Consider the following 27,648-nt stretch of genomic DNA (forward strand, 5'->3'; position numbering starts at 1 on the left):
ATCGTTAGTTAACATTTGGAAGATACTGTTGGCACCTGCATATACTATATTTTGATTGCCTAAGCTACTTTTCGTCCTTTCGTGCAGCTGCCAAAGGATATTATTACTACTAGTCTCCAAATAATAATTAGGCGATTAATTGATATATCAATTGATGAAACCAAGTGGTATAAATAAAGATAGAAATAGATATATGTAGCTATCGTACACAATATCCAACGTAGGTATTAGCACTTGAGGACCTGCTCTAATGCCTTTTAATAGAAAATAGATAGTAAGCCCTGCTAATTTAGCATCAACCTGTTTAGAACTGAGCTCCGAATCCTTCTCTTTTTCGGACTCGACAGTCCCATATCTACTTCTTCCCCGGGATGCTGTCTAAAAACTGATAGCGTTGATACAGATGATTGTCTGTGTCTTGGTTTTTCCCGCTGCATAGTTTTTCTGTTTCCTGATGGGCTTGAATGGGAAAATTTACTAGCGTTCTGTTCGTTTATGGATTCGATTCGTGGCGGTTTGCTTTTTCGCTGCTGCTGCTGCTGCTGTTGCTGGCGTTGCTTTTGATAATGAGCCCAACTTCCGATGTTTCTGATTCTGGATTGATCACTGTCTCGCGTTGACGTTGTATCTGTCTTGTACGACGTCGATGATGGTTCCGGAGTTTGTGGGGGTGAGATGAATTGGTTGCTATACTGAATGTAGTATGACGGAATTGTTACCCTGTACGAGGACTCGCGGTTTTCTGGGATTATAGCCGGAGAACTACGGGGTGTGGTGTGTGGTGGGGTATTGAATGAAATGCTTCCTGTGCTCCATGATACACGTGGTTCTCTCGCTCTCGGGTTTTGTTGGGCTTGGTTCTCCAGAGGTATGGCGTTCTGGTCCACGTTTTTATCGTGTGTGTCAGAAGTAAATAGCCTCTTCAGGGACCCCCATAGATTTCCCAGAACTGTTGTATTGTTGTTTTCGTCGTGTTTATCCGAAGTTTCCCTCATATACCAGTTCTGGTGCGTCTCGTGTCCTCTGGAAGCAGGATCTGGCTCCTGATTTCCCTGTTCTTCTCCAGGTCGAGATCTCGTAAAAACACGAGTATAGAGTAACTTCCACATTCCCGGGCCGTATTTCCGTCGTAGTATTAGAAACGCCAGTAACAGCAGCCCTAACAGTACGAGTCCCACTATACACGACACATTTTGTTAGTATAGTGACAGTAGTCTGCTGGGAAAAAAAAAACAAAGGATGTCACTGAATCTTACCAGTCAAACCAACAACCAACCCGTTCTTGGCGCCTCCACTCATCTTAGAGGATGTGGCATCGTAAGTATATGCACTCGGAATGAGAGTCGGAGATGGACTTGGATTTGCATTTGACGACTGGACAACGCCCGTGGACATGGGATTATTGTTGTTGTCGACTGTGTTTGGCTGCTGGGTTCTCTCGTGCGGAGTCGAGGTGAATGTAACTATGAGATTATATTCGGTGGCAGATGTGAGAGACCGTGATGGCATATTCTCATATGCCGTTGTTTGAAAAGGCTTCGAGTGTTGTGTGTTGATATCCATCTTATTGTTCGTTTTCCTCAAGTATACGACTGGTTCTGTTTTGTGGCAAACAGTTCGTATACACCGCCGTTATACGATGGATTAATAGAAAACTGCGATAAGAGGTTTCAGGATTAAGCAGTCAGAAAAAAATGTTGGAGGGTAGTTTGTGAAGAAACAAATAATATAATGCCGGCATGAAGCAGGTGTGGGCCCCTTGGTTTTGGGATTTGCTTCGAAAACAATAAGCTTTGAGTAGATTTGCCAACTTTTTAGTGGTCAAAGGAGGTGGCTTTTATTCAAAGTGCATTGTTATAAATTTACAGCTAATAATAACACAAAACTCCTGAAAGAAAGTTCGCCGTTGCTATTGATTAATAAATTGGAAGGATTGGTGTCATGTTCCACATATACAAAGAAAAACATGTGTCAAAAAAAAATCTTTGTTTGGTTTTATTACCAGATATGGTACCGTCCCAACTGTATTGATTATCTCGTTTCTTCAAAGAAAAGAGTGCTTTCTTTTTTGGTGTTGAAAACCTGCCTCCAGCAATCCGTTGCCACCAGGATGTCCTAGTTTAGGCTACGCCGAACAAAGCTGAGGCTGATGTTAGATGCCTACCAAACCGAACTTTTACTGTTTGCTATTTGAAGTGGGATTTGATCTTTGATATGTAGACCGTCGAGATTTTTAGAACAAACATCTCGTATATTTTGATCGTACCCGTATCACTGAAGTGAAGGAATAGGTGCCATTTGTACTCCGAGTTAAGTTTGAGGAGAATGCTTGTTGTTTTCTACACTGGGTACGACCACAATGTAGCTGGAGTTCATTATGCCTTGATATGTTATGGAAATCCACGGTCTTACCTAAAGCAAAAAGCGGTCTCAGATTGGGAATCGGTGACTGTTTTTAGATACCCGAGACTGGGACACGTTGGACCAAGGGAGTTTAGTTGTTATTGACTTGTGGCTGGCTCAGGCCCGCCACAATGCTAAACTGTCCGCCGGCGGTAGCTGAAACCAGACGTTTCCCAGTCACATGCTTGTTACCGAGAAGAGTCGGTTCCTCAATTTCGTCATCAGTCGTGTGTCCCGCTTGATGTTGAGTATTGAATCCCCAACTGTATGCCTTTCCGTCCTTGGTAATAGCAAAAGAATGATCTGTGCCCGCTGTGATAAAAGCGATATCTTGAATGCCTAAGGGAGTTGGGGTCTTCAAAATTCGTGGTTTCCCATAAGTATCGTATATTATTTCAGACGGTGGGATCTCAGTAGCGACAAGGCCTAGAGCCTTGTTATCGATGCGTCCCCAGGTCAAGCATTGACCCTGGTTGGTCAACGCCAGACTGTGATCTTTCCACCAAATACTGTGGTGATTTTTGCCTCTTTCCCAAGACTTGGAACTTCAGTAGGATAAAGGACCGTAGCATCACTCTGACCAGCGCTTTTGGAAATTCCAGTTTGCCCAAAGTTGTTTGATCCCCAAGCGTATACCTTTCCATTTTTCCGGATGGCAAATGAATGATACAGCCCAGCACCGACATCGACAATATCACGAAGGGCACATTGCCCTGGAATAAGCCATGGGAGGTCATGCGAGGGGCCAGCTGCACGCCTACCGAGATGAAAACGCCTGCCGAGCTGGCCTTGCTTCTCAGAGCCCCAGGCGAAAACAGTCCCATCTAATGTAAGCGCCAGAACATGTTGCGCTCCAGCTGCAAGTTTTGTGGCGCGAGGCACGCCAGAGATCAACATAGGAGTGGATTGTATATCTGTTTCAGGAGAGAAGCCAATGCGGCCATTATTGCCCTGTCAAGCAATTCGTTAGTTTGAATCAAGTCAATTTAGCACCAGGATATTCTTACCCTGAACGTACCCCAGCCGTACACCAGGCCATCTCTAGTCAAGGCAAATGTTGCGCTGTCTGTTGCAACTAGCTGGGTGAAGATCGTCCCATCTGGAAAATGCGAAGGATCTACGGGAATTGGAGTGGCTTCTTTGAGGTTAAGCTCAACTTCATCATCATCTGAGTCCTCATCTCCGCCAGGGTCACTTGTAGCATCTATCGGTGTTTTCTTGGTGTTCTCTTTCGTATCACGGCCCAATGTACTCTCATCGTTAACCCCCCAAGTAAGGATTTGATTGTCGTGTGTTAATGCCACAGAGTGCACTCCATCCACAGCAATTTGAACAACACCGACGGTCTCCGATGGCAGTTTTGGGTTGAGAACTGGGCGCGGTATCTCGGATTTTTTTGTCGCGTCTCCTAGACCAAGCTCGCCGTAGCAATTGGTCCCAAACACATAAACGTCTAATCGCTGATTCGGGACGCTATTCAGAGAAGATTCTGGGGAGCTTATTAGCAAGTCAACCCACCATCCAAGGCGCATGGAGTTGTCACCTTTCTGGCGCTTGCGGCTCACTGCTGTTTCCGTTGGCAATGGAGCTTTCCTTTTCTGTCCAGCAGTTACAGCAGTTTTCCGATCAGGCTTAGGCAAATGGACATGCTGGGCGCCACGCTTGGGCTTAGCCGTGATATTTTGACGTTTGAGAGGCATCAACTTCCTGATAATAGGAAGATATCCTGGTTGAAAGAGGATGTGGTTGTCAGGATCTAAGAAAAGTCGCGTCGGGAGGTGTTATGTATTAACCCCTGTACGGACGGGCGCGTCAAATCTTGCTTCTAGTCACTGCTGACTTAAAAGTTAGCACTGAATTCCCATGGAGTAAGCAAATATGGACAGACAATCTTTTTTTGTACCATTCACAACAATTAATTAAATACAATAAAGAGTTAGAAATCCAGACTGGTAATCTTGATTTCGCACCGGAACATAACCCTGACAAATGACTGGTAGATGACAGAAGCTTACAAAAGAGAGGGAGGGAGGGAGAGTGAGAGATGACATTGCATTTATGAGTTTAGTAGAGACTAATATGTGTCTCGTAACACCGACACATGTTACGTCTACGTGAAAGATGTTTTCGGTGGCCATGATACCTACATGGACTTATCCTAAGAAGCAATCAATAGCATCGGTACTTGAGTACCTGACATATCGATCTGTAGACTTAAACACAATCCCAGTTTGTATGCGCCGTAATACATGCTGTCCTAAAAATACATCGAGTATGTACTGTCTTACACCGTATGTAAGACAAGACACAAGAGAGCATCGAAAAACCAGTGACTCCCAGAAAATTGCCCATAGATGTTGTAATCTCGCTTCCTACTCAGCGATAAATCTTCACAGGGTAGCAAAGAATAACCCATGTCCTTCAGATTCCAATGCATCGGCCACAAATCTAGTCCTCACGAGCGTCGTTTCATTTTCTAAGAGCTTCCAGAGTCTTGGCCTCCGATAGAGTCCGCCAAACTGGACTTTTCCAAGTTCCACTCAACTTTGCCGGGCACATGGTTGATCTCCTCCAATTTATTACCGAGCTTGACAACGGAAAACCGGATCATTCGCGGGTCGAGGGAGAGTGTTCGGCGAACGGCAGACTGGACGGGGCCAGATGAATCAAAGCGCATGATGAAGTGCCAGCCTTCAGAATAACGGGCTTGATGTTTTGTCGTGGGTTTGGGCAGCGTGAAGGTTCCCCAGTTTGTGTAGCCGCGGACTACGCCGCCGGAGCGGAGCACTTGAGCACCGGCATTTCTTGCAATCCTAATTAGAAATGGTGATGCGATTAGTCGAGAAGCAGCCAATTTGAAGAGGCAGATGGTGGGTGGAATGAATCTGGGTGGTCTGGATGGTCTGGATGGGATCCAACGTACTCCTTAACCTCCTTGAGGCTGCCGGGTCGCACCTGGATAATTCCAAGATTAGTATTTCCATCACACCGATGGAAAGAACAAAAGCACGTACAATGGCAATGAGCTCGTATAACATGTCGGCCAACGCGGGATTGTGTTGTGTGTCTTGAGATTGTATATTGTTGCGACAAGGACTAAATTCTTTCTGGCGCAAGAACCTCCGCGGGCTGCTTATCTCGGGCGGCCGGTCTTGGCATTGCGGAGCCCGACAAGCTGCTGCACATGAAGCTCTCCGCAGCTTTTTTATCTTTCCTCCGGCCGACCGTCTCCTCTCAACTCCCCCGCTCCATCAACCTTTCTTTTTTGTTGCATTACTTGCCCGGAAGGAAAATCTACACTCTTCACCATGTCTCTCGCCGCAGTCACTCGCCCATTGGCATCTCGAATGCTCTCCCAGCGCCTGCCACTGGCCGCTGCTTCTCGCCGCGCTGTTCCCGCTTTCCCGCGGGGAAGCATCAGGTCCTTTTCGCGAACCTCACAATGTGCGTCCACCAGAAGCGAACCTCGATATCTTTGGTTCAGAGACTAATACTGAGTCGTAGGGGAAATCAAAAAGTACACGGAATCCCACGAATGGATTGAACTCGCCGACGATGGTACCGGTAAGTATCTATGACATCAACGTCATAGACTCCTTTCCTTGTCTGCAGAATCTTTACTAACCCTGGTTTTTTTTCTCTTTTCAGCAACCATTGGAATCACCGAATATGCGGCCAAGTCCCTCGGCGACGTCGTCTACGTGGAATTGCCCGAACTCGAGCTTGAAGTCAGCGCTGGCGAGCCCGTCGGCGCCGTCGAGTCGGTCAAGTCTGCCTCCGACGTCTTGACCCCGGTCTCCGGAAAGATCATCCAAGGAAACGAGGTGCTGAGTGACAATCCCAAGACAATCAACGCCAGCCCCGAGGCTGAGGGCTGGATTGCCAAGATCGAGGTCAACGACCCCAGTGAACTAGACGCTTTGTTGGACAAGCAGGCTTATTTGGAGACTACGGGCGAATCCTAAGCGCCTTGTATAGTTATTTTGTTCTCCGATATAATCTTGTTTTTTATGGTATTAGTTTTTTTGTGTGTATGTGTCGAATTGTTTATTCTTTTTCCTCGTCGGAAATCGAAATCACTGGCGTTGAGCTGTGCGGCCGAGATTTCAACATCGGGCTCCGTTTATCATGATTCAAGGCTGTGTGTCACTGCTATAGAAACATATTTTGGATTATGTCTTGTAATGGTATTTCTACAGTCAGCCTGCGAAGTATTTTGGGAAAATTCCAAATTTTATACTATTCCATCGATCTATTCATGTTCGCTACTATTCATAACATCGCTATACATATGTATACTACAACAGAAATATCAATATGTTTTTAAAAAAACGAAATATTCATGGTTGACCAAACTTGGTGAGGAAAAAAAAAACAACAACTGTTACGTCAAAAAGATCTATACCGGCGGTATCGACTCGCGGCAAATCGGACACTGGAGCCTCAGCTTCATCCAACTTTCAAGACACGTACTATGGAAGATATGTCGGCATGGAGTCACCATGTACGCCCGCCTACCAAGAATGCTGCTCGCGCCGTCCGTCACACTGCTACCTGCAACTGAAGGAGAACTGATGACAGTGACTTCGATATCCTGCATGCAAATTGCGCAGTCAAAGATCTTCTTCTTCTTGTCTTTCGGCCGTAGTCGGTCTTTGTCTTGCTGCTGAGTGGCGCTACTACTGGCATCGCGTTCTTCGGCCCGGAGGGAACCAATAGGTAGAGTTGTTCCTGATTCAACATCTTCGCCAGTGCCAGTGGCAGAGGTGTCGCGAATGATAGGGTGGTAGTCATATGCCGGCGGCGCCCAGCCATTGGGGACGAAAAACCGGGGTCCAAGGATATCCTGACTCCCAAGAATCCATGTTTGAAGCCAGACCCAGGCAATCATGGCCAGCGCAGTGGTTGTGTCAGGGCGTATGAATAGAACATTTCCTGGCGCAGTTAGGAAATATGTAAAGGGAATCAAACGAAGAATGCTTTGGCCAATCACAAACTCCCACCTGAGAGCTTTCCGACAGTTGCGCATGATATTACGGTAAATCTGAGGGACCCAGAAGGACAAATATAAGAAGCTGACCAACCGAGCATATACAGCGGCCACCTTATTGGGAAAGACAAATGACCAGAGAGAAACTACCGACAGACAGCAAAGCACAAAGTAGAACCGCGCGTACATGGTCCCAACATCTGCTCCGACTTCTGCGCGTGATGGTGTTGGATTCCGGCCAGCGCCGGCAGCAGGCGTTCGGACAGGCTCTGCGGGTGCTTCGCTTAACTCGTCTTGGTCTGAAGGCAGGATAATGGGGGTTGCTCCAGAGTTAATAGCTCTTGTTGCAGTAACTGGGGCAGGCAAAGTATCCATACGTGGATTCGTCGGGTTTGGTGTAGCCTGGCGTTCTTGTTCCCGTCTCTCAGGGACTTGCACAGCCCAGACCTCCATCATAAACCTCATTCCGATGTAGCCAACGGAAAGGAATACAAGAAAAGAAGCGGCCGAGATTTCAATAAAGGATGTATCGGCAAACAGTGATAGCAAAGTCAGACTCATAACCATGGAATCGCCCAGGGCCATCATTGCAATCGAGAAGAAGCTGACACGACTCCTCGTAGAAGGAGTGGAAGCTTCTTTGATTTGTCTCAATAGCAAGTATAATTGTCCAACAATTATGAACCCCATCGCATAGACGGTCCGAGATGCATACTTGCTGTATTCCTCGTGTTTAGCACCGAATAAATATAAACTGTCCGTGGGCGCATAATCAGGCGCGCCCTTTGTTTCCAGAAGAATCCCACAGTCCGGGGAGAATATGACCACCGACATCTCCATCATCGGAGGGGACGGGATGGGGGCTCCTGTTGGAAATCTTAATTCTCTCTCGATCTGCTCCAGCACGGCGGGTTCTGCAAGACTGTCGCCAATTCGTACTGGGCGTTGTTGTATATAGATGATGTACTCGCATTTTGGAGTCGGGAATGCCATCGCCTGAGCCCCGCGTGGTAGCGATGACCAAGGGAAAAATGTGGGCTCGTTGTTTTGTTTTTCGACGATTGCACCTGCCAGTGATTTTACGATGACCTGATGCGAAAGGTTGAACGTGTCTTGCGACAAAGCTAAATGCGGTAAAGACAGCAGCCCGCCGAATTTCTCGCTCGTCGTTGTCATAATAATCGAACCCTGTTCTGGGAAGTGCAGGCCATACGTCGCCATATACCAGGTATTGCCCAGTGCACTGTCGCTCTCAATCGCGACCTCCGCGCGGATCTCACGCACCGGGGGCGGCGTTGTTATCGCCCCGGCCTCGTCCTCATTACCCTCCTGGAAATTGACATAAACCGATCCCGAGTCGCCAGTTACATTAAGACCAAATTCATTTGTCATGTAAAAGTTTTCCTCCACCAAAGCGCTAACGTTCAGACGAGACTCGTGAGGCAGGGAGTGTCGAACCCAGTCTCCACGGAGCTTTCCGGTCACATTGTGATAGACCGGGAGTGAAAACGACGATAATTTGACCGACGGCGCTTGGTCGACGATGTCTAGTTCAGGAGGGCTCTTGATTCCTCCACTCTCGAGGGCAAAATGCAGGTTCCGCCTCGCTCTCTCCTGTGCCGTTGGTAGCAAATCCCATGAGTAGGTGTCATTTTGTCTCAGCCCTGGAATTGGAAGCCATGCATCGGTCGAAGGGCTGAAGTCGCCGTATCTAGATTCATTGAGCAGCTTGAGAGCGTCTTCTTCTTCAGCGAGCTGTTTTTCTCGTTCTCCATTGTGGTCGACTAGCGGTGCGCGAAAGAGGGAACTGAGGAGTAGGTAGAAGGTGAGGAGAAGGAACAGAAAGGGCCCGCGGTTATCCATTCACGCCAACTGCACCGACCATCGCGGCAAAATTGTCCAAGAAAAGGCAGAAGTTTGGACAGGCCCCGGGCTCATGGCTGTAGAGTGGCCGTTGCTGGTGTTGGCATCGTTGTCGTCACTGAAACAGGATGAATGCGGAGCGGCGAGAGGGCCAAGAGCCCGCGCGAGTCATGGGCCGAGCCCAGCTCCGCTTTCTCTCCTGGAGATCGATCGTCTGCACATCTGCCCGCACTGCTCCTCTCAGACTCAATCACTGCACTGCTTCAGTGGTTCGGCCACTTGGATAGAGTTTGTATGTTGTGGAGTGGCCGTTATTAATTTAATTCTGGCTCATCGCTAATGGAATTTGCGCAGAACGCACCTGATGGCCTCGAGTCTCCCGATACCTGCTCCTCCCCGAACTCCCACGCCACCCCCCGACGAGTATCAGAGCGATCAACCAGCGGAGCCGCTGTTCAATCCAAATGCGCTGTCGCCTATGGCTCCGATATCAGCAATTGAAGACAATCGAGAAAGCACCATGAATCCATCCAGTCCAATGAGCCCCACGTTTCCGTCGGCTTCGAGCGATGGCGGTGCGAATGTGAAGACGGGCGATCCCAATCCCTTCAACTTCCAGCCTACGGTGCTTGCGAAGAGCCCCGTCATAAAATCGGTAGGTTCTTGCAACTTGGTGCTGAGGAGGAATCATCCTGCTAACAATCACCACAGAACATTGGCCAGCGACGTGGTCACAAGTATAAACACAGTAGTATATCGCACCAAATTTTCTTGGAACCGCCGCCACGAGCTCCCTTGGCTCTACCAGCCTCGCTGCCAATACCTACCTTGAAAGAATACCGAGGCAGCATGTCAAAGGACCAGAAGACAAGGTTCTGGTGGAGTGTCTGCCACATGTTGATCGCGGGATACACGTTATGGTCTGCTCATGGATCTCTTGCCATGACAGCCTTGTCCCACCTTATTCTTTTCGACTCTCTTGGAGCGCTCTTGTGCGTGATCGTCGATGTTCTTGGTAACTTTGAGGTGTGGAAGCGGTCGAGTATCCGCCATCCGTTTGGGTTGGAGCGTGCAGAAGTTCTCGCTGGCTTTGCCTCTTCTGTCCTACTTTTATTCATGGGACTTGACCTTATATCTCACATTTTGCAACATTGCCTCGAGGGATCTTCTGGTCACCAGCCACACCACTCGCATGAACATGATCGCGCAACGACCGGTTCTGTCGACGTTACATCTGTGCTCGCTATTGGTTCGACATTGGTTTCTGCCATTGGTCTCAAAAACCATGCTCGCATAGGCAAATCGATGCGATTTGCGTACATCGAGTCCCTGCCTTCTGTCCTTAGCAATCCCTCACATTTCCTGACTCTTTCATGTTCCGTCATTCTTCTCCTTCTGCCCTTGCTTTCCATTTCGCTGTACAAGAAGCTGGATATGCTGCTTTCTTTAACCATGGCTATATCTATGTGCGTTCTTGGTTCGCGCATTGTGAAAACTCTAGGATCAATGCTACTGATGTCCTTTTCTGGTCGTGGTGTGAATCACGTAATGCGGGATATTCAGGCAGACCCTGCCGTCACTGCTATTGACGAGGCTAGGTTTTGGCAGGTCCATTACGGGCTATGTATGGCGAATCTGAGGTTGAGGGCTACCGGTACAGAAGAAAACTTGGCAAAGCTTCGAGAAAGGATTACAAGTCTTATAAAGAATCGGCTAGGAGGTGGTTATGGCTCGGGAGGGCAGAAGTGGGAGGTGACTTTGCAGATTGCTGTAAACACGGACTAAGTATATATGAAGGATGACGATCTACTAGTTCGATCGTTCATAGATAGAACGAGTGTACATAGTATTGCGGACTTTAATTCCAAACGCTGTTGAACAAAAAAAAAGTAAATCTTTTAACAATGTAATAGTTACAGTCCAAATATCAAACTTGGTGATCATTGATATCACTCAATAACCTAGCCCTCTTTCATAGGCCCTTTTTTATCACATTTGATAATGAGCAATTTGACATGCTCTCCTTCCCCCCAACACCACAACAAATCTCCCCATCACAATTTCTCTTTAAATTGTCCACTTTATGACGTGGCGGCCAAAATGCCGGCTTGCTCGCCAGTGTTCACCAGGCCATCCTGTCCATCCCGTCTCCGTCGCTTCTCGAGAATAGCTTCTCGTCGCTCAGCAAGCATCTTCAATTGTCGGGACTCGACGCCTTGAATCCAGTATCCGAAGCTTCCACCAACGCCAGCAAACAGGGGGTATGCCCAGAGGGATTCTTTGCCGAGGAAAGGGCGCATTTGGATTCCTAGTTGCCAGAGACGGACGGCAATGCCTATAGCGGGAGGGCGCGGCGCCTATGTTAGCCATTGAACTAGACAATACAGTAACGCAGTATCTATATGTAAACAAGCAGATAGTCACATACCGAAGCCGCCCCAGAAAAGGACCTTGTGAACCATGATGGGTGGTGTGTGAAGAGGAAGATTGATGGTGGGATGCGATAGGGGGAGCCTCGCGGGTCGAGACAACTCTCCGGAGAAATTAAATTTGCAGTAGTAATCTACAGCCGAAATTCAATGCTCATAGAATAGAATTGGGCAGTCCCAGTCGAGTGTGTGGTCGTGAATCAGTCTGACATCGAACGGTGCTGATTGATTTGAAGTCGGGAAGGTTCGAGGTCCGCGCCGGCTGCTAATAGCAAATCACCGCATGGCGGTTGGCGGAACCGTGATTGTCCAATTGTGACGCTGCAAAAGACCTCACCGCCTAGCGCACGAATTCTGCCGGGCAAATGTGCCCATGGACAAAGAAAGGGCAAGCGCGAAGGGAAAGCTCCTCCTCGATAAAGAATATTTCTTCGCGGTTGACTCTTGATTCTGTGAATACTCTCTCCTGGCGAACGGTTGTTACGTTTGCATTGACAAAGGGGGCTACTATGCCAGTCGCGATTCTCACACTATGGCAGAAACGGAGGGAATAAAGGAGGACGCCCTCGGCGACAAACATGCAGCTGCTTTGGATGTCGAGAGTCTGCAGCGCAAGAAGTACAAGACTTCGGAACTGCCGATTTCTCAGGAACAGCAGACTTCGATGCAAAATATGCTCGTCGCGTTCAAGAAAAAGGGTTCTTTTGATAGCTACAGAAAGAAGATATGGCAAGATTTCTATGATCTGGTGAGCTTACTGTTGCCCTTGGCAATTTCTGTTGCTTATTATTTGCGTATCGATTTTTATTTTTATTTATATATTTGCTAATGAGGATTTGTGCCATTAGGAAGGCAAGACTGAATTCACTGCTGCTTTAGAACAACTCGCCGAGAAGGAAATCGAAAGAGAGCCGGCGCATTTGTCTCGCGACAGAGGCAAAGCAGCAACCCTAATCGAGGGTGCTGTGGACCGAAGCGATATCTACAAGAACCTGGAAAATTCGTTTGACAAATTTGTTGCTGGGCATCTTGAACCTATGCTGGCAGCAGTTAGAGATATCCGACGGCAAGAAGTCGACGAAGAAACCATTGCCAAGGAAGAAGCAGGAGGAAACATGACCGAACAAGACTACGATCGCTGGAGAAACGAGCGAAGGGCCGAACGAGACAAGATCCACCAAGCAGAAGTTGAAGAGCAAGAGCGCATCGACGCCGAGAAAGAAAAACTCAGACTTGAAGAAACCCGCAAACGACGGGAAATCGAACGCAGAAAAGAAGAAGAACAAAGAGAACGAGATGAAAAGCGACGTGCCGAACAGCGTGCTCTCGAAGAACAGAGAGAAAAAGAAAGACAAGAGCGATATGATCACAGGAGACGCGACGATTCCCGGGATCGGGACAGAGACAGGTACAGGAGCTACGATCTTCCTCGAGGCTATGACCGGTACGAGGGGTCTGGCGCATCATCGCGGTACCGCGATCGTGAGAGGACAGTCTCTCGCCCGACCACTCCCAAAGCTACCACCCCTGTCCCTGCGCCTCCACCTGTAGATGAGAAAACGCTGGAAGAGGCGGCATTGCAGCTCCTTCTGAAAGAAGGCGAAGAATTAGCAGCAAAGAAAAAGCAGAAACCAGAGTTTGACTTTGAAGAAGCTGAAGCTATCGAGAGCGGTCGCAAACCTATATCTCGCCCCAAATCTGGGACAGATTCACGGTATCCTAACACTGCAACTCGCGATTCGTCCCGTGATAGAAGACGAAAAAGCCGCACGCGATCTCGTCAAAGGCGCCCGTCTCTATACGAGCGTGACAGCAGACATATCTCCCGAGAAGGATCTATACGAGTTCGTGACCGTGACGACAATAAACATCACAGAGACGAACGTAGTAGCTACAGGAATGAGCAACGTACCCGCAGCCGTTCTACTACGCGCCAGGATCGAGCCCGCAGTCGGGAAAGGGAAAGAGAAAGAGAAAGAGAAAAGGAGCGCGATCAAGATCGAGATCGAGACCGTGATCGTGATCGTGATCGTGATTATCATTTTCGTGAACGAGGATATGATCGCTACACTGGTCGTGACCGAGACCGCAGTCGCGACAGGGAACAACTTGACCGTGAGCGAAGGCGGTCACGAGAAACGCCTAGAGATTCAGAGCGCGACAAACCCCGAGACAAGGAACTAGACCGAGACCAAGATCGACCTCGAGACAGAGATCAAGACCGAGACCGAGATCGTGACCGTGATCGTGACAGAGACCGGGACAGGGACAACCACAGGTCCAGATCTCGGCGCAGGCGCTCGCCTTCCCAATTAGTTCGCTCTCGTACAAGGCCCCATCGGGAGCGGTCCAGATCTCGCGCGACCGCTCGAAGACGGTCAGCTTCTAGGCGGCGATCACGCTCTCCTAGTCAGTTGGACATTGACCGCTACGTTCCACTTACCAGCAATCGCAGTAGATCCCCACGCCGGCGTGTCAGATCTCCTCCTGGTCGCGAAAGGGAATGGGATGGGGATAGGGATAGGGATAGGGAGCGAGATCGTGACCGAGACCGTGAGCGTGAGCGTGATCGTGATCGTGATTGGAACCGAGAATCTCGAAATGATAGGTATGACCGGTATGTTCCTGGCGCTGGAGGTGACCGGGATAGCGAAAGGAATAAATCAATCGACCGAGATCGAGACCGGGACCGTGATCGCGAAAGAGAGAGGGAGCGGGATAGGGAGAGAGAAAGGGATAGAAACCGAGACCGCGATCGGGATCGGGATCGAGACAGGCATGAACGAAGAAGCAGTTATCGCAGGAGCAGAAGTCGGTGAACAACCAGAGCCTAGACTATGTCTAGACAACTTGTATTTGTATCAAGATATCAATATCAAACTACCTTCTAGTTACACGTGAAGTTCCTTTATATACCATGTAGGCACTTGAATAGCCATTTAGAACACTCCATAACACCTAATACATTTGCAGATGCACCTTTGCTCCTAGATGTGTATATATGCAAAAAAAGTTATATAACTATGGTGACACCATAGGAATTGATCTTATGGCAAGGTCGGCCCCAGCGACTGTAGATAAAGATGCAAAAGCATACGCAGTGTCATTTTTTACTATCTGGGGGCGCTTGCTTGATAGCTCCTTGGTAACCCTCACGATCCGCGTGTCTCTTGTAGAAATATGAATTCGAATTTGGTATGGGTCGTAGTTCTGGAGATAACCGGTTGAGTATGGTATTTTCGAGGATCTTGATTGACTTCTCATTGGATCCGTGCTTGTTCCATACCGAGATCAAATTGTTATTGTATCGGGTAGATGTGCTTACGCCGAGGACATGGTCGTGTTCTATATGTAGTCAGTAATCAGTTGTATTTAAACATATTTTTATTGAAAAAATAAGCAAGAAAAGCCGGGATAAGACACGTACCGCCTTCTATGGCCGCTTGAAGTTCACTCGCCATGACCAAGATAGCAAGCTCATGAAAGAACGGCTGACTATTGGCCTTGGGTACACGAAAAGTCCAGCAGCCGCCGTTCAAGTTATCAGGATCCTCCCACACCGGCTTTATGCCTTTACGGAAGATATGGACTGTGTCACGCGGCCGGATCTTGTCCCAAGGGTAGTTGTTGTATACTCTGTAGAATGTGGCAATGTCGGCGACGTCTTCGTACAGAACAGTCAACCGCGAGCCATATTCTTCTTCGGGGCTTGAGCTGGGTACCGGCTCGGAGTGTTTGTCAAACCAGAATGTCCAGTGATATTGAAGCGGCAAAGGGCGTAATTTGCCTAGGATGTTTTGATGGAGCGTTTTCCGAGTTGGTGGTGGAGCACGGTTTGGTGTGGGATAGTCCTCTGGACTACTTATTTGAATAATCGGCTCTGGCATGATGAATTACAGAAGGTTCAGTCCTCGTCTTGAGTAATATAGGCGCATATATGTGAGTATTTTTGTCGTGGATGAGGTGGCTGTGCAATGTCAAGCCTCGTTCAGAAACGTTCTTCGGTATATAACCTAGTAAGTTTCATATTAGAGATACGCCCATATATTTATATCTGGTAATCTTCAAATTAAACATGCTCAACGTTCGGAAACTCGGATGGGAATAGGGTGGAAAAATAAAAGTGCCGTGAAGAATATATGTAGAGACGAAAGTTGAGCCGCGTGACTCAAGGCACTCTTCAGAAACACACCCGATGACAAGACATAAAGAAGCACAAAGAGACAATCATACATCAATGGGCAGCTTTGCCTGCAGATGACTTCCGAAGCCGGTCTTTTATCTGCTTAATGGGTGTAGCACAAAACAGACAATGTATTTTCTTTGTGTGGTATTGACTTGTTGATTGACGTCACTTTGAAGATAAAGAGTCTTTTGAAATAGTCTATTAAGAATTGTCAGTAATTAGTCCTAAAGTGTCAAGTGTCGGTCACGAGTCATACCGGTGGGTTTGTCGAATATACTTCCAAGTTGTATACAACCGATGATGCGGCCGGGTGCAAGTCCACGTCTGCCTATGATTGTAGAACACGAATCGACCAAGAAATACAAGAGTTGATAGCTTGACTCCAGAAGCACTGCCTGAGAAGATGGAGAAAGGACGCAGAAATTAGGGAGGCGCCAGTCAGTCTGTGACTTGTCGTCGTCAACCTGGTGACTGGCGAGCCGTGATTGGCCAGCCACGGCGACAAGCTCGCTGGCCAATCAGCAGCCTTACCTTCGCGCTCCGCCGCCAAACACGAAACCGCGATTTGTCGTCACAAAACCAAACAGCGTTTCGGCAGCAACACTAAGGCGGCATTATTTCAATATATTGGTAATCAGCCAGTGTCCAGTCATGATTAAAAAGCGTGGGAGAGAGGATCCGAGCGAGCTGGCCTCCCAGCTAGTTTCATTGCCCAAACGCTCCAAAGCGGCGGCAAAACTCGTCACGGAAATTTCACCTGACAGCCAGGCGGCTTCAAATGGCGATGCCATTAAAGGTGCAGAAGATGCTACCAGCAAAGAAGAAGATGAGGAAGAGGAAGACGATGATTATACATCTTCGTCCGGCACATCATCCCCGTCATCTTCCTCTGACGAAGAAGACCAAAGTGATGATGAGGATACCGGAGAGACAGACACAAAACATGGCGATGAAGATGTCATTACTTATGTCCCTGGACGACCGAAACCAAAAATACAGCGGACGAACCCACTGGGCCACTCGGGCCTCATGTCGAGGATTTCGTCCTTTTTGCCGCAGTTACAAGCGGCAAATGTCGATCTTGAACAGAAACTCGCCGGCGGCGATACCAAAGATATTATCATGGATGACGCGCGTGATGACGAGGAACAGTATATCGAAATGGTAAGTCTTTTTTGAAACAACCTATGCGGTTTACTTTTTTTTCCCCCTCTCTCTACAGCGTGGATATGCTAAACAGAGTATAGAATCTCGGGTTGGGTGTGTTGAAGGAGAAAAGAGACGATGACAGCAGCGACAGCCAGGATGATACATCAGATAGTGATGACCACGAGGCTCATGAAAATGCAACAGAGACGGGCGAAGGCCATGTCATGGCTCGGCTACTGGGAATCAAACCTCGGTCAAAGGAAGAGGCGCCGCCGGGCATTCGAGAGGTCGAAGATGGGTGAATTTTCCCCTCACTTTGGCTACGAATTTCGATATCTAGATCCCGCCACAAGGGATTTCTACTTCTGTCTACAATGAAGAGGCCGAAGGATCAGCCGAGCCGATCAGACTGAGAAACGTTGAGGTATGGAGTATATATATATACATATTCCAGTCAACGCCCGTGCATCACGCCACTATGATCCTGGATCAATATTCAATACAGGATCAGGGCATAGTATAAAATCACATCTGCCCGACATTTTCAAACGATGTTGATCTAGGGCTAAACAAAAGCTCAACATCTTCATTGATTCATACAAACAGTCACTCGACTCGCCTCTCATTGCTCTTTCATCAATCATATGTGATAGTGGTAGAGTAAATAAATATAAAAAAAAATACCAAAAAATATCAAAAGAGAAAAGTTTCTGAAAACACTTCCAGACGACCAAAAAAGAGGCCGCGGAAGACAAACAATTCTATAGAAAGTGAAATGGGACGAAGAATGATTACAATTACAATGCCTGAAATAATCATAATTGCAGGTATATAGGCCTCCCCCCCAGCATCATGCCCGCTTAACAAGTAAGTAATGGACAATCAACATAATATTTAGGATACCTCCTTGATACGGCAGGTCCAGCCTGCTTCCTGGCTCAAAAGTGGCAAGCTAAAAGAATATGTTAGCAAACGTTTAAGGACATGAAATAGAGAAGGAGTAAAACATACCTTGCACCCAAGCACCAGCCGAGTTCATTGTTCTTGATTTTCTTGGCAATCTTCACCTCCCGAGAAAGAGGCATCTCATAGCCAGTGTGAAGAAGACCCAACATGAAGTTGAGATCCAAGCAAGACTCTGGGCGGCCTTGGAGTTCTTCCATTGCCCCCTCGATGCCTTCGAAAAGGCCCCAGCTTTCCTTACCAGCGCAGACGAGCTCAGTCAAACGCTGCAGTTCGTGGAGAGTAAATGAATCAGGCATGCCAAGCGGTTTTGTGCGGTCATAAAAGTAAGAAAAGATGTACACGTCCTCCTGGGCAAAGGTCTTCTCTAGAGACGGTTGATGAACACCATTGAATGAGCATGGAGCAAGTTTGCAGTCGGCTTCTTTCTTCAGAATCTTCTCGGTTAAGCCACGACATTGGGCGGGGGCAGACAATTCCTTGGGACCAGCCATTGTTACTGAAAGCTCAGGACCAAGAGCGTGACCAACAGGGAACGTAAGGTTGACTTGTTGCTCCATACCAGGGCCGATGCAAGGATTGGGGATTGGCTGGGTGGTCCAAGACAAGTCGGTGGGGCTCAGTGCAAGTTTGTTTTCAATAAGAGATGCGTGAATTTCCTTACGGGCCGACATGAGACCGTAGTTAAGGTGGGAATGCTGGTAAAGTTCGAAATAGCGTCCACCAAATTGCAATTCAAATTTGTGATCACCATCCTCCATCTTCTCGGGCATGCCACCAGTTGCGCTATCAAATGTCGGCTGGAACACAATCTGCGTCGAACCACCTCCCAGATCGAAGATAGCCGCCGTAGGAGTCTTGTCGGGGCCACCGATTTTGCCGAGGAGATAATTGGTTGTGATCCATGCGTAGACACCTTCATCTTTACCCTCCATAATCTCTACACCGCCTTGCTCCTTGGCAACAACAGGGAAAGGATAGACGGTTTCTAGGCGATGTCTCACAGCGTCTAGGATCTTATCGCTCATATCCGCTCCAAGCAGCCGCAAGCCGGCGGTGGCCTTTACTGCAACCGGGGTGCAAGACTTGTATTCGTCGGGAACTGCCTGCATAGCGGCATCCATCAAGACGTCGAGACTCTGTGCTGCACCCTCCGCGTCCGTCTTGAAGGAGCTCAGGCCGGAACCGCCTTTCTTCTTCTCGGTCATCTTGAACACTTCATCTTCCAGTTCAGGAGTTGGGCCGCAGTTGTTGAAGCGGTAGACATGGATACGGGATCCCGTGCTTCCAGCGTCAATCATCAAAACATATTGTCTCAGCGGTTTGGACGAATCATAGGATTTGGTGCATTTCACGGCGTCGGCCGATGACGATGGGGTTTGCTTATCTGTTCACAACCATTAGACATTGTCCATTTCCTCTGCTTAAGAACCACTCACCTGTGATAATATTGGCGACAGAGGGTCTGGATGGAACGAGGTACAAGAGGAAGAGAAACGCTGCGGCAATGATAATACCGGCCTTGACAAGCCGCGACCTTTGCGCCATTGTCGGTTTCTCGTGATACATTGGCAAGGCGCTCGCGTTCAGGGCACTTTTCGGGGACACCGCGTCGGTGGGAGACCGTCTCCGCGAGTGCAGAGAGTGGACTGGCTGATGCGAGGGTTTGTGAGTGTTTTGGTTGTCGATTCCGGTGGACATGCGAGCAGAGTTGGCCAAGTCGACTCCGGGGCTCGCGCCACGACGCAAAACGGGGGAGATTAAGCAGAGAAGCGAGTCGCCAGGAGCAGCATGCAGTTAGGCCTCGGAAACGACTGAGGGGGTGGTGGCAGCGACAAAAGCAGTCCTGTACCGTGCGATGAAAGATACAGGATGTTTATTTTTTTTTATAAATATTTTTTTTTGAAAGGGGCAAGAAGGGAAGACGAAGTTGGAGGGTCTCGACCCGTGTCCCGAGCGGTGGCGGCTCAGGTGGGTCCCGCGCTGAGCCTCCGCGAATTATTACGTCCGCTTTCAGTCAGACTGTGTTGTTCACGTCGAGCTCTCTTCTTGCAAACACACCACTGACTGACTGAACGGTCGAGCAAGCGAGCGACACAGACAGAAGAGAGAGAGAGAGAGAATTAAGCGCTGGCTGCTTGTGATCCTCCCTGTCCGCTGTCCTTGAAATGCCGTTGCGCAAAGCTCTGCCGAAGCAATGAAATACCTCCAGCGACTGGGTTTGGCAGCCCAGCCCCTTCGTCACGCCCTCTTCTCCTCGAGACATGCAAGCCATCGATTTCCAGGCATCCTTTTGCGTCCATATTCCGCATCTCCAAGCCTCTCAGCAAGCTGGGTTATCAATCGCAAACGAGTGGCCACGGATACGACCAGCGAACCCACTACCTCCAGGCCGCAGCGCTTTTCCCGACCAACAAATGACGAGATCGATGCTCGCCTTATCCAACTCGTCGACGCTGCGGGGAATATAGACGCACCTGTACTGAAATCCTACGTCCTTAGGTCTTTTCAAAAAAGCACGCATGTTCTGGTCGAGCTGGACCCGGGCGAGCCCGGTCGTCACACTGTCTGCAAAATTATGTCGTTGAAGGAACTGCGAGACCTCGAGAAGGCGAAAGAGAGGGCAGCACGATTAGCGAAACTTAGTGCAAAAACATCCGTCAAACAGATCGAATTGAACTGGTCCATCGATTCGCACGACCTTTCTCATCGGCTAAAAAAGCTGTCTGCCTTTATCGACAAAGGCCGCACTGTCGAAATCGTCTTGACTAGGAAACGGGGGAAGCGAGTCGCTACCGCGCCGGAAATCCAGCAACTGCTGGACCAGATCAACGCGGCAATTGAGGATGCCAATGCTCGCCAGAGCAAGGCAATGGAAGGAGAACCAGGCAAAACACTTACGATGACCGTGGAGAAGAAGGAATAGCTGTTGGCTGGCTATAAACTGATGCATTTGGGACAGGGATCAAATAAAAACATGCAGAAGAATTGTACTATACTTGTATCATATATATCGATTTTCACTGCACATCGAGCAGCCTTCAACGGTAGAGCATGCATCGATAGTGGAAATACCCGGGGAATACGCCCACCATTGCAATTGCTATGCAAACCCCCTAGTTTACTTTTGGGTGAAGCCAGCGATTTTATTTTATATATGTAGTAATAACAAGAGGCTTATTCGTTGGCCGCAAATGCCGGGCGCCTATTGGCGGGGGACGAGGCGGTGACTAAGCTCCCCTAAACGGCTAAAATTTTTGGCCGGGTCGAGCAGGAGCGCCGGAGCTGTCAACATCAAACACTCTCTCCTGCGTGTTCCTTGCTGTTCGTGTTTCTTCTGTTCTTTCATCGTTTGCTGCCACAGTCTTCAGCATGGCCAGCCTTTCCAGATCAGTCAATCTTCTCTTGAAGAGCAGCAGGTCCTCCCTGCTGCGTCCTCGCGCTGCCAACCCGGTGCACCATGTCCTCTCCCACGAGAGGTTCGCTGCTCGTTCCTTCGCAACTGCTTTCGAGCGCACAAAGCCCCATGTCAATGTCGGTATGTGTGATGATTGGACTCTCCAGCTTTGGAATTTATCAAATACTGATGTTTCCAGGTACAATTGGTCACGTTGACCACGGCAAGGTATGTGTACAACTCGCAAGTTGTTTTTCTTCTTCCTCTGACCAGAGCCTGTCTAGACCACCTTGACCGCCGCCATCACAAAGCGCCAGGCTTCGAAAGGAATGGCCAACTTCCTCGAATACGGCGCTATCGACAAAGCCCCCGAAGAGCGAAAGCGTGGTATCACTATTTCGACCGCTCACATTGAGTACGCGACCGAAAATCGCCATTATGCCCACGTCGACTGCCCTGGTCACGCCGATTACATTAAGAACATGATTACAGGTGCCGCAAACATGGACGGTGCAGTTGTCGTCGTTGCCGCTTCTGACGGTCAAATGTGAGTGCTTGCAGCTGCCGGAGTCATAAACAACCACGGCCTACTGACGGTGGAATTAATTAGGCCCCAGACCCGAGAGCACTTGCTGCTCGCCCGCCAAGTCGGTGTCCAGAAGATCGTCGTCTTTGTCAACAAAGTCGACGCCGTGGAGGACCCTGAAATGTTGGAACTCGTCGAGTTGGAGATGCGTGAGCTCTTGACTCAATATGGATTCGAGGGTGAAGAGACCCCGATTGTATTTGGCTCTGCCCTCTGCGCCTTGGAAGGCCGCAAGCCTGAGATTGGCGAACAAAAGATCGATGAGCTCATGGATGCCGTTGACACCTGGATTCCTACCCCCCAGCGCGACCTTGACAAACCCTTCCTGATGTCTGTTGAGGAAGTTTTCTCTATTTCTGGACGTGGTACTGTGGCCTCGGGCCGTGTCGAGCGTGGTGTTCTCAACAAGGATTCCGAAGTCGAGATTGTCGGTTTCTCGAAGAGTGCCCTGAAGACCAAGGTCACCGACATTGAAACCTTCAAGAAGTCATGCGATGAGTCTCGTGCTGGTGACAACTCCGGCCTGCTCCTCCGTGGTATCAAGCGCGACGATGTCCGACGTGGTATGGTTATCGCTGCTCCCGGAACTACCAAGGCCCATGACAACTTCCTGGTTTCCATGTATGTCTTGACTGAGGCTGAAGGTGGTCGCCGTACTGGATTCGGATCCAACTACCGCCCCCAGGCTTTCATTCGCACTGCCGGTATGTATTCAATCGAGATTCAATGAGGAATCAGCCAATGCTAATATTTTTCTCTTAAGACGAGGCCGCTTCCCTTAGCTTTCCCGGCGAGGACCAGTCTAAGATGGTCATGCCTGGTGACAACGTCGAGATGGTCTTGAAGACACACCGTCCCGTCGCTGCCGAGGCCGGTCAGCGCTTCAACATCCGTGAGGGTGGTCGCACTGTCGCCACTGGTCTTATCACTCGTGTCATCGAGGCCAAGGAGGCCAAGGAGGCAAAGAAATAAACGACCAGAATCTTGGCTTAAAAATGAGCTCCTCTCTGCTATGAGGCTCTCTTTGTATTTTAGAAATTCTGAGACAGCGCTGATATGTGGCGGAACCGAGAAGGGATAGGGATACATTGGAACGGTGCACCAAGGGGGAGTTTTGTTTTCTTTCTTCTTTCTTTTCCAAGTCTGTATATTGTGTTTCATTTCCTCAGATGTATAAGTTCCTATTGATGTCCACCTATTGACTCTCCACTACACTTTTGAATGCTTGACAAATCATATTTAATCGCTGAATGACAGTACTAGTATTCTTCTGGATATTTCACTCATATATCTGCGTGTTTCAATCTCATGTAGATAAAACACGATCAAAGACGCCTTGCCAAATCCAGGGAATCTTGGTCTCCCCGACAAGCTCATGCGGAATCATGCTGTTGACGCTAGTTGCATTAATGTGAGATGAAGTAAGCCGGAGAGCTGGTCGGCGAATGGGGATGGGGGCTAGTCAGTTGCTAGTTAGCTGATAATAGACGCTGCGAGCACTTCAGCCCTCAACAAAAAGGCGAAAGAGAAAAAAGACACCTGGAACATTAATGTTTTGACACACGTAAGATATCTGCCAAAGATAACAGTTGATATCGCTGTGCTGGTTTGCTCCTCCGACTATTTAAGTTAGCGACTATATTTACGAGACCTCACTCAGGATCGACAACAACATTCAACATGCCGAAGAAAGAAGCCTCTTCAAGCAAATTTAGATTTTTCTCGGCAGTCTTTGATAGATCCCGCAGCACAATTCGCTCTGATGGTACGTATCCGCAGTGCATCCAGTCGGATAACCCTGATTCTCTTACATACATTCCCCCCTTTAACACTTGTATGAAGTGTGAATCCCGTTGCAACGATCAGCTCTGTGTCTTTACTTAAATACAATATTAACTTGCCTTAGGTGAAAATGGCGAATCTGAAGGGACTGAGAAAAATGCTTATACCCGTCGGCGCGAACAAATCCGGCGCGCACAGAGGTATAGTAGCAATGGTCCCCTTCTTGGTTTCTTGTCAGAGAGAACATTGAAGGTCCTGGCTAACTACAAGAGTTTAGGAAACACCGTGAAAGGAAAGAGGACTATATCCGGCATCTAGAGAACCGGATCCTTGAACTTCGCGAAGACGTTGCACTCAGACAGGACTACCAAGAGGCCAATATTGAGAACTCGGTCTTGAAGGACATTTTGCTTGCTCACAAAATCAACATTCCTTCTCATCAGCAGCACCAAAATAATCCTGCGGGCTTGATGCAGGTGTCTGTCATCGGGACCCAAGCACAACCGCAGATGCTGCATGCGCGATTATCTCCCAGCTCTTTTGATTCTTCCAACCAGGAATCTAGTTTGGGTTTTTCTGGAGATTCTCTAGCAGCACAGATGCAACAAGCATCAGTATCGCCCAATGCTATTATTCCTCAGGTGGATCTTGGACAACCACTACCAGATGCTACGATGATCCCGCCACCGGAGAATGTGTCGACAAAATCGCATCCTCACGGCCTAGACAGTACTCAGACAGGTGTTGATTTCGTTTTGCTGTAAGTCCCAAACACTAGAACCCAGCAGCTGCGGGTCATCTCTTGGTTTTATCCATGCAGCATACACTAAACATATAACATTAGGCTCGAAAAACCATGTTTACAACACACAATGCATCCTCTCCAAGCAGGTGAATCCCACGGCCACGCCCTTACTCTCCAAGCGTCACTTCTGAGTCACGCACCCCATCTCGGTGCAGATGAAGGACCGTGGGCAGTCCCAACCGTCGAGTTTGACCGATTATATGAACTCTCGCGCAAACTGGATCTGGATGGTGAAATCACTCCGGTACAGGCATGGAATCAGATCAAGTCGCACCGCCGCTTTCGGAATCTGACGCCAACTGGGTTGGAGGCATTGAAAAACGCTATTTCTTCGAAAATTAGCTGTTTTGGGTAAGTTTCTTGAAACATAAATTTTTTTTATAGAACAAAGAACGCATTGCTTACGTGCATCTAGTTTTGGGGCTGTTATCGAGGAGGTTGAATTATCTGACATAATGGATGCACATTTGGGGAAATGATTTTTTTTTCACCTTCAATCCTTGGCTGTCGACTTTTATCTGATTTTTAGCTGGCGTGCAAAAGCAACAATATCAAACTTGTTTCCTATGTTATTCCTTTAGTACACCGTCACTAACTCTTAGAACTTCGATGACTAAGTATGACAGGCTTGGGTAGACATAGATGGACTTTGTCATAAAAGCAAAACATCATCTAGCCCCTACGTAAGTGAATAGCTGGATTCAGTTCATGGGAAAGATCCGGTGTAGCAATTGCAAGTCAAACTTATAAACTCTGTTGACAGAACCAGTTAAAATTTGGAAAGAAGCGCAAAGGCTGTCATATTAGCATTAGCTCTCGGTTGTCATTCCACATTCTTATTTGTTACATCAATTAATATATGCTTTTTTCAATAAAAAAAGAAAAAGAAAAAAAAAAACACAAGGAACAAAAAGGGAGAAAAATCAAAGCACAACTCCCTTATTCTGCTTTTTGTCCAGGCGGTAGTTCCTCCAGATGCCAACGGCCGGGAAACCGAGGACCAATATGCACGTGGACAGGATGCAGGCACGCTTCATGTATTCGGCCCAGGCATAATTGATGGCTATTCGGACTTCTGAGTCCATGGGGTAAGTTATCTGCTTCACATACCCCCCTCTATAAATCGAAAGAGCCTCTGATTTATAGCGCTCAGGAAGCCTCTTCGTTAGGGTATCGAGGAATGTATTGTTGAAGATGGCCGCGGAAGCAGCAAAGCCAATAGCTGTACCAATGCTAGAACCCAAGCTGAGAATCGAGAGCATCATCGGCACGCTCTCTCGATCTGCAGCTGCCATGACAGCCATGTCCTGTCCAATGACCAGGGTTGCGCCGCCAAAGGCAATGAAGATCTGGCACATGATGACATAGCCGATTGTGCTGTTCTCGTCTTGACCACGGAAATGGATCATCAGACCTGCACCGAGGAGCAGCAGCGGCATGCCAAAGAATAGGCAGGAGTACTTGAACTGCTTTGTGATGCGGATGAAGATTCCGACAAGAACGGACCAAAAGGTGGAGCCGACATTATAGATCTGGTTGACGTAGCCTGCCATTGCGATCGAGAGCTGGAAGACAACGACGCAGTAGTTGAAGAGATAGAGATCCCAGCAATAGAAACTAAAAAAGATCAGCCCAGAAAGAAAAAACGCCCCAAGAACTGTCCGCTCCTTGAGTAATTCCCAGCGGATGAACTGGGATCTGGCTCCGAATCTTTCCCAGGCCACGAAAACGAAGAAAAGAAGGAACCCAACTATCAGCATTACAATAAATGTTGGGCTATTATATTCAGCGCTGCCGTTGCTAGTCAGGCCAAAGGGTAGTAAGACAAGGACAAATGCAGCCATTAGGAGGAATGCACCAATAACTATACAAGACGTGCGGTTAGTCGTATGCTTGAAATGTTTAGGATAGAAGGAAAGTCTCAACGTACTATCAAAATCATGTGCATAGTGGATAATCGACTCAAATGTAGTTCGCCCACTTGGCCGCCGCCGAAAAATGCCTTCGTCCTCGGCCTTTTTCTCATAGATCTTGAACACTGCCGCCAGCGGAACAAATACTACAGGCATGGTAATAGAAAATACGCCATAACTCCAGCGCCATGTTGAGGTTTTGAGGAAGGATTGGGCAGCCAGTGGCCCAGTAAATGCAGTGCAAATAAATGGAGTATTTGCAAAAGCGAAGGCAAAGGCTCGATTGCGAAGACCGGTCGTATCGGCAATGAACACATCTAATATCAAGTATAGCGCATCATAGCCAACCCAATATAGAACGTATCCAGCCGCGTAGGCTTTTGGGCCATTACAGGCAGCTAGAATCACAATTCCGACGACATAAACCGCAACGAAAATCAATAGCCCTTCAGTGCGGCCCCAAAGCGTGAGAATTCTAGCAACAGGTAGTTTCAATACTCCGGCTATAACGTTGGAAAGGATATTGGCTGTGCTGACTTGAGGGGCGGCGCTGAAACTGGCATACGCATTCTGGATAATGGCGCTGCTGATTGATGACTGTATTGCCAGCATAAAAAATGCCAGCCAAACACTTTTCTTGATTAAAATCTTCTCCGCAGAACCTGAACAGGTCTTTACTTACAGAGCGTAGGTTCCATAAGCCGCTTTCTTACTCCAAATCAGTGCAACCGCTTCGGCTTTCTGCACCCCTGGCTGTGCCTGTGCCGTTAGGGTCTCACTCGGTTTTTGCCGGAGTCCAGCATTACTCTGAGTCTCTGGTGAAGGGTTCCATGACTCGATCTCGAGGTTATTTGCGGGGAGGTCTTTCCTATCTGTGAATTGGTATTTATCCGTGCCAACAACTGTCTGTACTGTTTTCGCGTTATTGCGACCACGAATAACATCGAACGCGCCCATGTCGGGCGTCCTTTCTTTTGGTCGCAGTCGACAACGAAGATCCGATTAAACAGAAATCTAGTAACTCAAGGGAGGTAGACGGAAAAACGACGGGAATGATATTTCTGTATAAAACGCGAGCCGAGGAAGGTGGTGTGAGTCCGGGATAGCTGGCAGCCTGAACATAATATCCACCGCATCCCGCACTAGAAGAACGAAAGAAATAAATTAAGTAAAATAAAAACG

General features: G+C 48.3%; 15 protein-coding genes across 15 annotated transcripts; 7 read left to right on the top strand and 8 right to left on the bottom strand.

Annotated features, from left to right (window-relative positions):
- Positions 1-903: 903 nt before the first annotated feature.
- TRUGW13939_11322 (uncharacterized protein) lies at positions 904-1,563 on the bottom strand (the record flags this gene model as incomplete). Its single annotated transcript, XM_035494430.1, has 3 exons — positions 904-949; positions 1,000-1,177; positions 1,257-1,563. The coding sequence occupies 3 exons, from the start codon at positions 1,561-1,563 to the stop codon at positions 904-906; spliced, it is 531 nt and encodes a 176-aa protein (XP_035350323.1).
- Positions 1,564-2,494: 931 nt separating this feature from the next.
- Positions 2,495-4,103, bottom strand: TRUGW13939_11323 (uncharacterized protein; the record flags this gene model as incomplete). Its single annotated transcript, XM_035494431.1, has 4 exons — positions 2,495-2,872; positions 2,914-3,354; positions 3,411-3,892; positions 3,947-4,103. The coding sequence occupies 4 exons, from the start codon at positions 4,101-4,103 to the stop codon at positions 2,495-2,497; spliced, it is 1,458 nt and encodes a 485-aa protein (XP_035350324.1).
- A 776-nt stretch (positions 4,104-4,879) lies between these two features.
- On the bottom strand, positions 4,880-5,441 carry TRUGW13939_11324 (uncharacterized protein; the record flags this gene model as incomplete). Its single annotated transcript, XM_035494432.1, has 3 exons — positions 4,880-5,216; positions 5,327-5,358; positions 5,418-5,441. 3 exons carry the CDS (start codon positions 5,439-5,441, stop codon positions 4,880-4,882), a joined length of 393 nt encoding a protein of 130 aa, XP_035350325.1.
- Positions 5,442-5,711: 270 nt separating this feature from the next.
- TRUGW13939_11325 (uncharacterized protein) lies at positions 5,712-6,368 on the top strand (the record flags this gene model as incomplete). The annotated part of the gene is made up of 3 exons (XM_035494433.1): positions 5,712-5,847; positions 5,908-5,967; positions 6,052-6,368. 3 exons carry the CDS (start codon positions 5,712-5,714, stop codon positions 6,366-6,368), a joined length of 513 nt encoding a protein of 170 aa, XP_035350326.1.
- Positions 6,369-6,802: 434 nt separating this feature from the next.
- On the bottom strand, positions 6,803-9,256 carry TRUGW13939_11326 (uncharacterized protein; the record flags this gene model as incomplete). Its single annotated transcript, XM_035494434.1, has 1 exon — positions 6,803-9,256. The coding sequence occupies one exon, from the start codon at positions 9,254-9,256 to the stop codon at positions 6,803-6,805; it is 2,454 nt and encodes an 817-aa protein (XP_035350327.1).
- Positions 9,257-9,620: 364 nt separating this feature from the next.
- On the top strand, positions 9,621-11,041 carry TRUGW13939_11327 (uncharacterized protein; the record flags this gene model as incomplete). Its single annotated transcript, XM_035494435.1, has 2 exons — positions 9,621-9,911; positions 9,968-11,041. 2 exons carry the CDS (start codon positions 9,621-9,623, stop codon positions 11,039-11,041), a joined length of 1,365 nt encoding a protein of 454 aa, XP_035350328.1.
- A 296-nt stretch (positions 11,042-11,337) lies between these two features.
- TRUGW13939_11328 (uncharacterized protein) lies at positions 11,338-11,718 on the bottom strand (the record flags this gene model as incomplete). Its single annotated transcript, XM_035494436.1, has 2 exons — positions 11,338-11,591; positions 11,685-11,718. 2 exons carry the CDS (start codon positions 11,716-11,718, stop codon positions 11,338-11,340), a joined length of 288 nt encoding a protein of 95 aa, XP_035350329.1.
- Positions 11,719-12,217: 499 nt separating this feature from the next.
- On the top strand, positions 12,218-14,586 carry TRUGW13939_11329 (uncharacterized protein; the record flags this gene model as incomplete). Its single annotated transcript, XM_035494437.1, has 5 exons — positions 12,218-12,433; positions 12,534-13,356; positions 13,439-13,800; positions 13,870-13,932; positions 14,002-14,586. 5 exons carry the CDS (start codon positions 12,218-12,220, stop codon positions 14,584-14,586), a joined length of 2,049 nt encoding a protein of 682 aa, XP_035350330.1.
- A 202-nt stretch (positions 14,587-14,788) lies between these two features.
- TRUGW13939_11330 (uncharacterized protein) lies at positions 14,789-15,572 on the bottom strand (the record flags this gene model as incomplete). The annotated part of the gene is made up of 2 exons (XM_035494438.1): positions 14,789-15,030; positions 15,113-15,572. The coding sequence occupies 2 exons, from the start codon at positions 15,570-15,572 to the stop codon at positions 14,789-14,791; spliced, it is 702 nt and encodes a 233-aa protein (XP_035350331.1).
- Positions 15,573-16,522: 950 nt separating this feature from the next.
- Positions 16,523-17,322, top strand: TRUGW13939_11331 (uncharacterized protein; the record flags this gene model as incomplete). The annotated part of the gene is made up of 2 exons (XM_035494439.1): positions 16,523-17,035; positions 17,119-17,322. The coding sequence occupies 2 exons, from the start codon at positions 16,523-16,525 to the stop codon at positions 17,320-17,322; spliced, it is 717 nt and encodes a 238-aa protein (XP_035350332.1).
- Positions 17,323-17,914: 592 nt separating this feature from the next.
- TRUGW13939_11332 (uncharacterized protein) lies at positions 17,915-19,684 on the bottom strand (the record flags this gene model as incomplete). Its single annotated transcript, XM_035494440.1, has 3 exons — positions 17,915-17,972; positions 18,032-19,370; positions 19,423-19,684. 3 exons carry the CDS (start codon positions 19,682-19,684, stop codon positions 17,915-17,917), a joined length of 1,659 nt encoding a protein of 552 aa, XP_035350333.1.
- A 496-nt stretch (positions 19,685-20,180) lies between these two features.
- TRUGW13939_11333 (uncharacterized protein) lies at positions 20,181-20,909 on the top strand (the record flags this gene model as incomplete). Its single annotated transcript, XM_035494441.1, has 1 exon — positions 20,181-20,909. One exon carries the CDS (start codon positions 20,181-20,183, stop codon positions 20,907-20,909), a length of 729 nt encoding a protein of 242 aa, XP_035350334.1.
- Positions 20,910-21,355: 446 nt separating this feature from the next.
- Positions 21,356-22,938, top strand: TRUGW13939_11334 (uncharacterized protein; the record flags this gene model as incomplete). The annotated part of the gene is made up of 5 exons (XM_035494442.1): positions 21,356-21,521; positions 21,580-21,608; positions 21,665-21,927; positions 21,991-22,670; positions 22,730-22,938. 5 exons carry the CDS (start codon positions 21,356-21,358, stop codon positions 22,936-22,938), a joined length of 1,347 nt encoding a protein of 448 aa, XP_035350335.1.
- Positions 22,939-23,646: 708 nt separating this feature from the next.
- On the top strand, positions 23,647-25,032 carry TRUGW13939_11335 (uncharacterized protein; the record flags this gene model as incomplete). The annotated part of the gene is made up of 5 exons (XM_035494443.1): positions 23,647-23,731; positions 23,873-23,948; positions 24,026-24,508; positions 24,593-24,904; positions 24,969-25,032. The coding sequence occupies 5 exons, from the start codon at positions 23,647-23,649 to the stop codon at positions 25,030-25,032; spliced, it is 1,020 nt and encodes a 339-aa protein (XP_035350336.1).
- Positions 25,033-25,476: 444 nt separating this feature from the next.
- TRUGW13939_11336 (uncharacterized protein) lies at positions 25,477-27,423 on the bottom strand (the record flags this gene model as incomplete). Its single annotated transcript, XM_035494444.1, has 3 exons — positions 25,477-26,417; positions 26,484-27,097; positions 27,149-27,423. 3 exons carry the CDS (start codon positions 27,421-27,423, stop codon positions 25,477-25,479), a joined length of 1,830 nt encoding a protein of 609 aa, XP_035350337.1.
- Positions 27,424-27,648: the final 225 nt, after the last annotated feature.

Source organism: Talaromyces rugulosus, chromosome VI (genome assembly GCF_013368755.1).
Source record: "Talaromyces rugulosus chromosome VI, complete sequence".
NCBI lineage: Eukaryota > Fungi > Ascomycota > Eurotiomycetes > Eurotiales > Trichocomaceae > Talaromyces > Talaromyces rugulosus.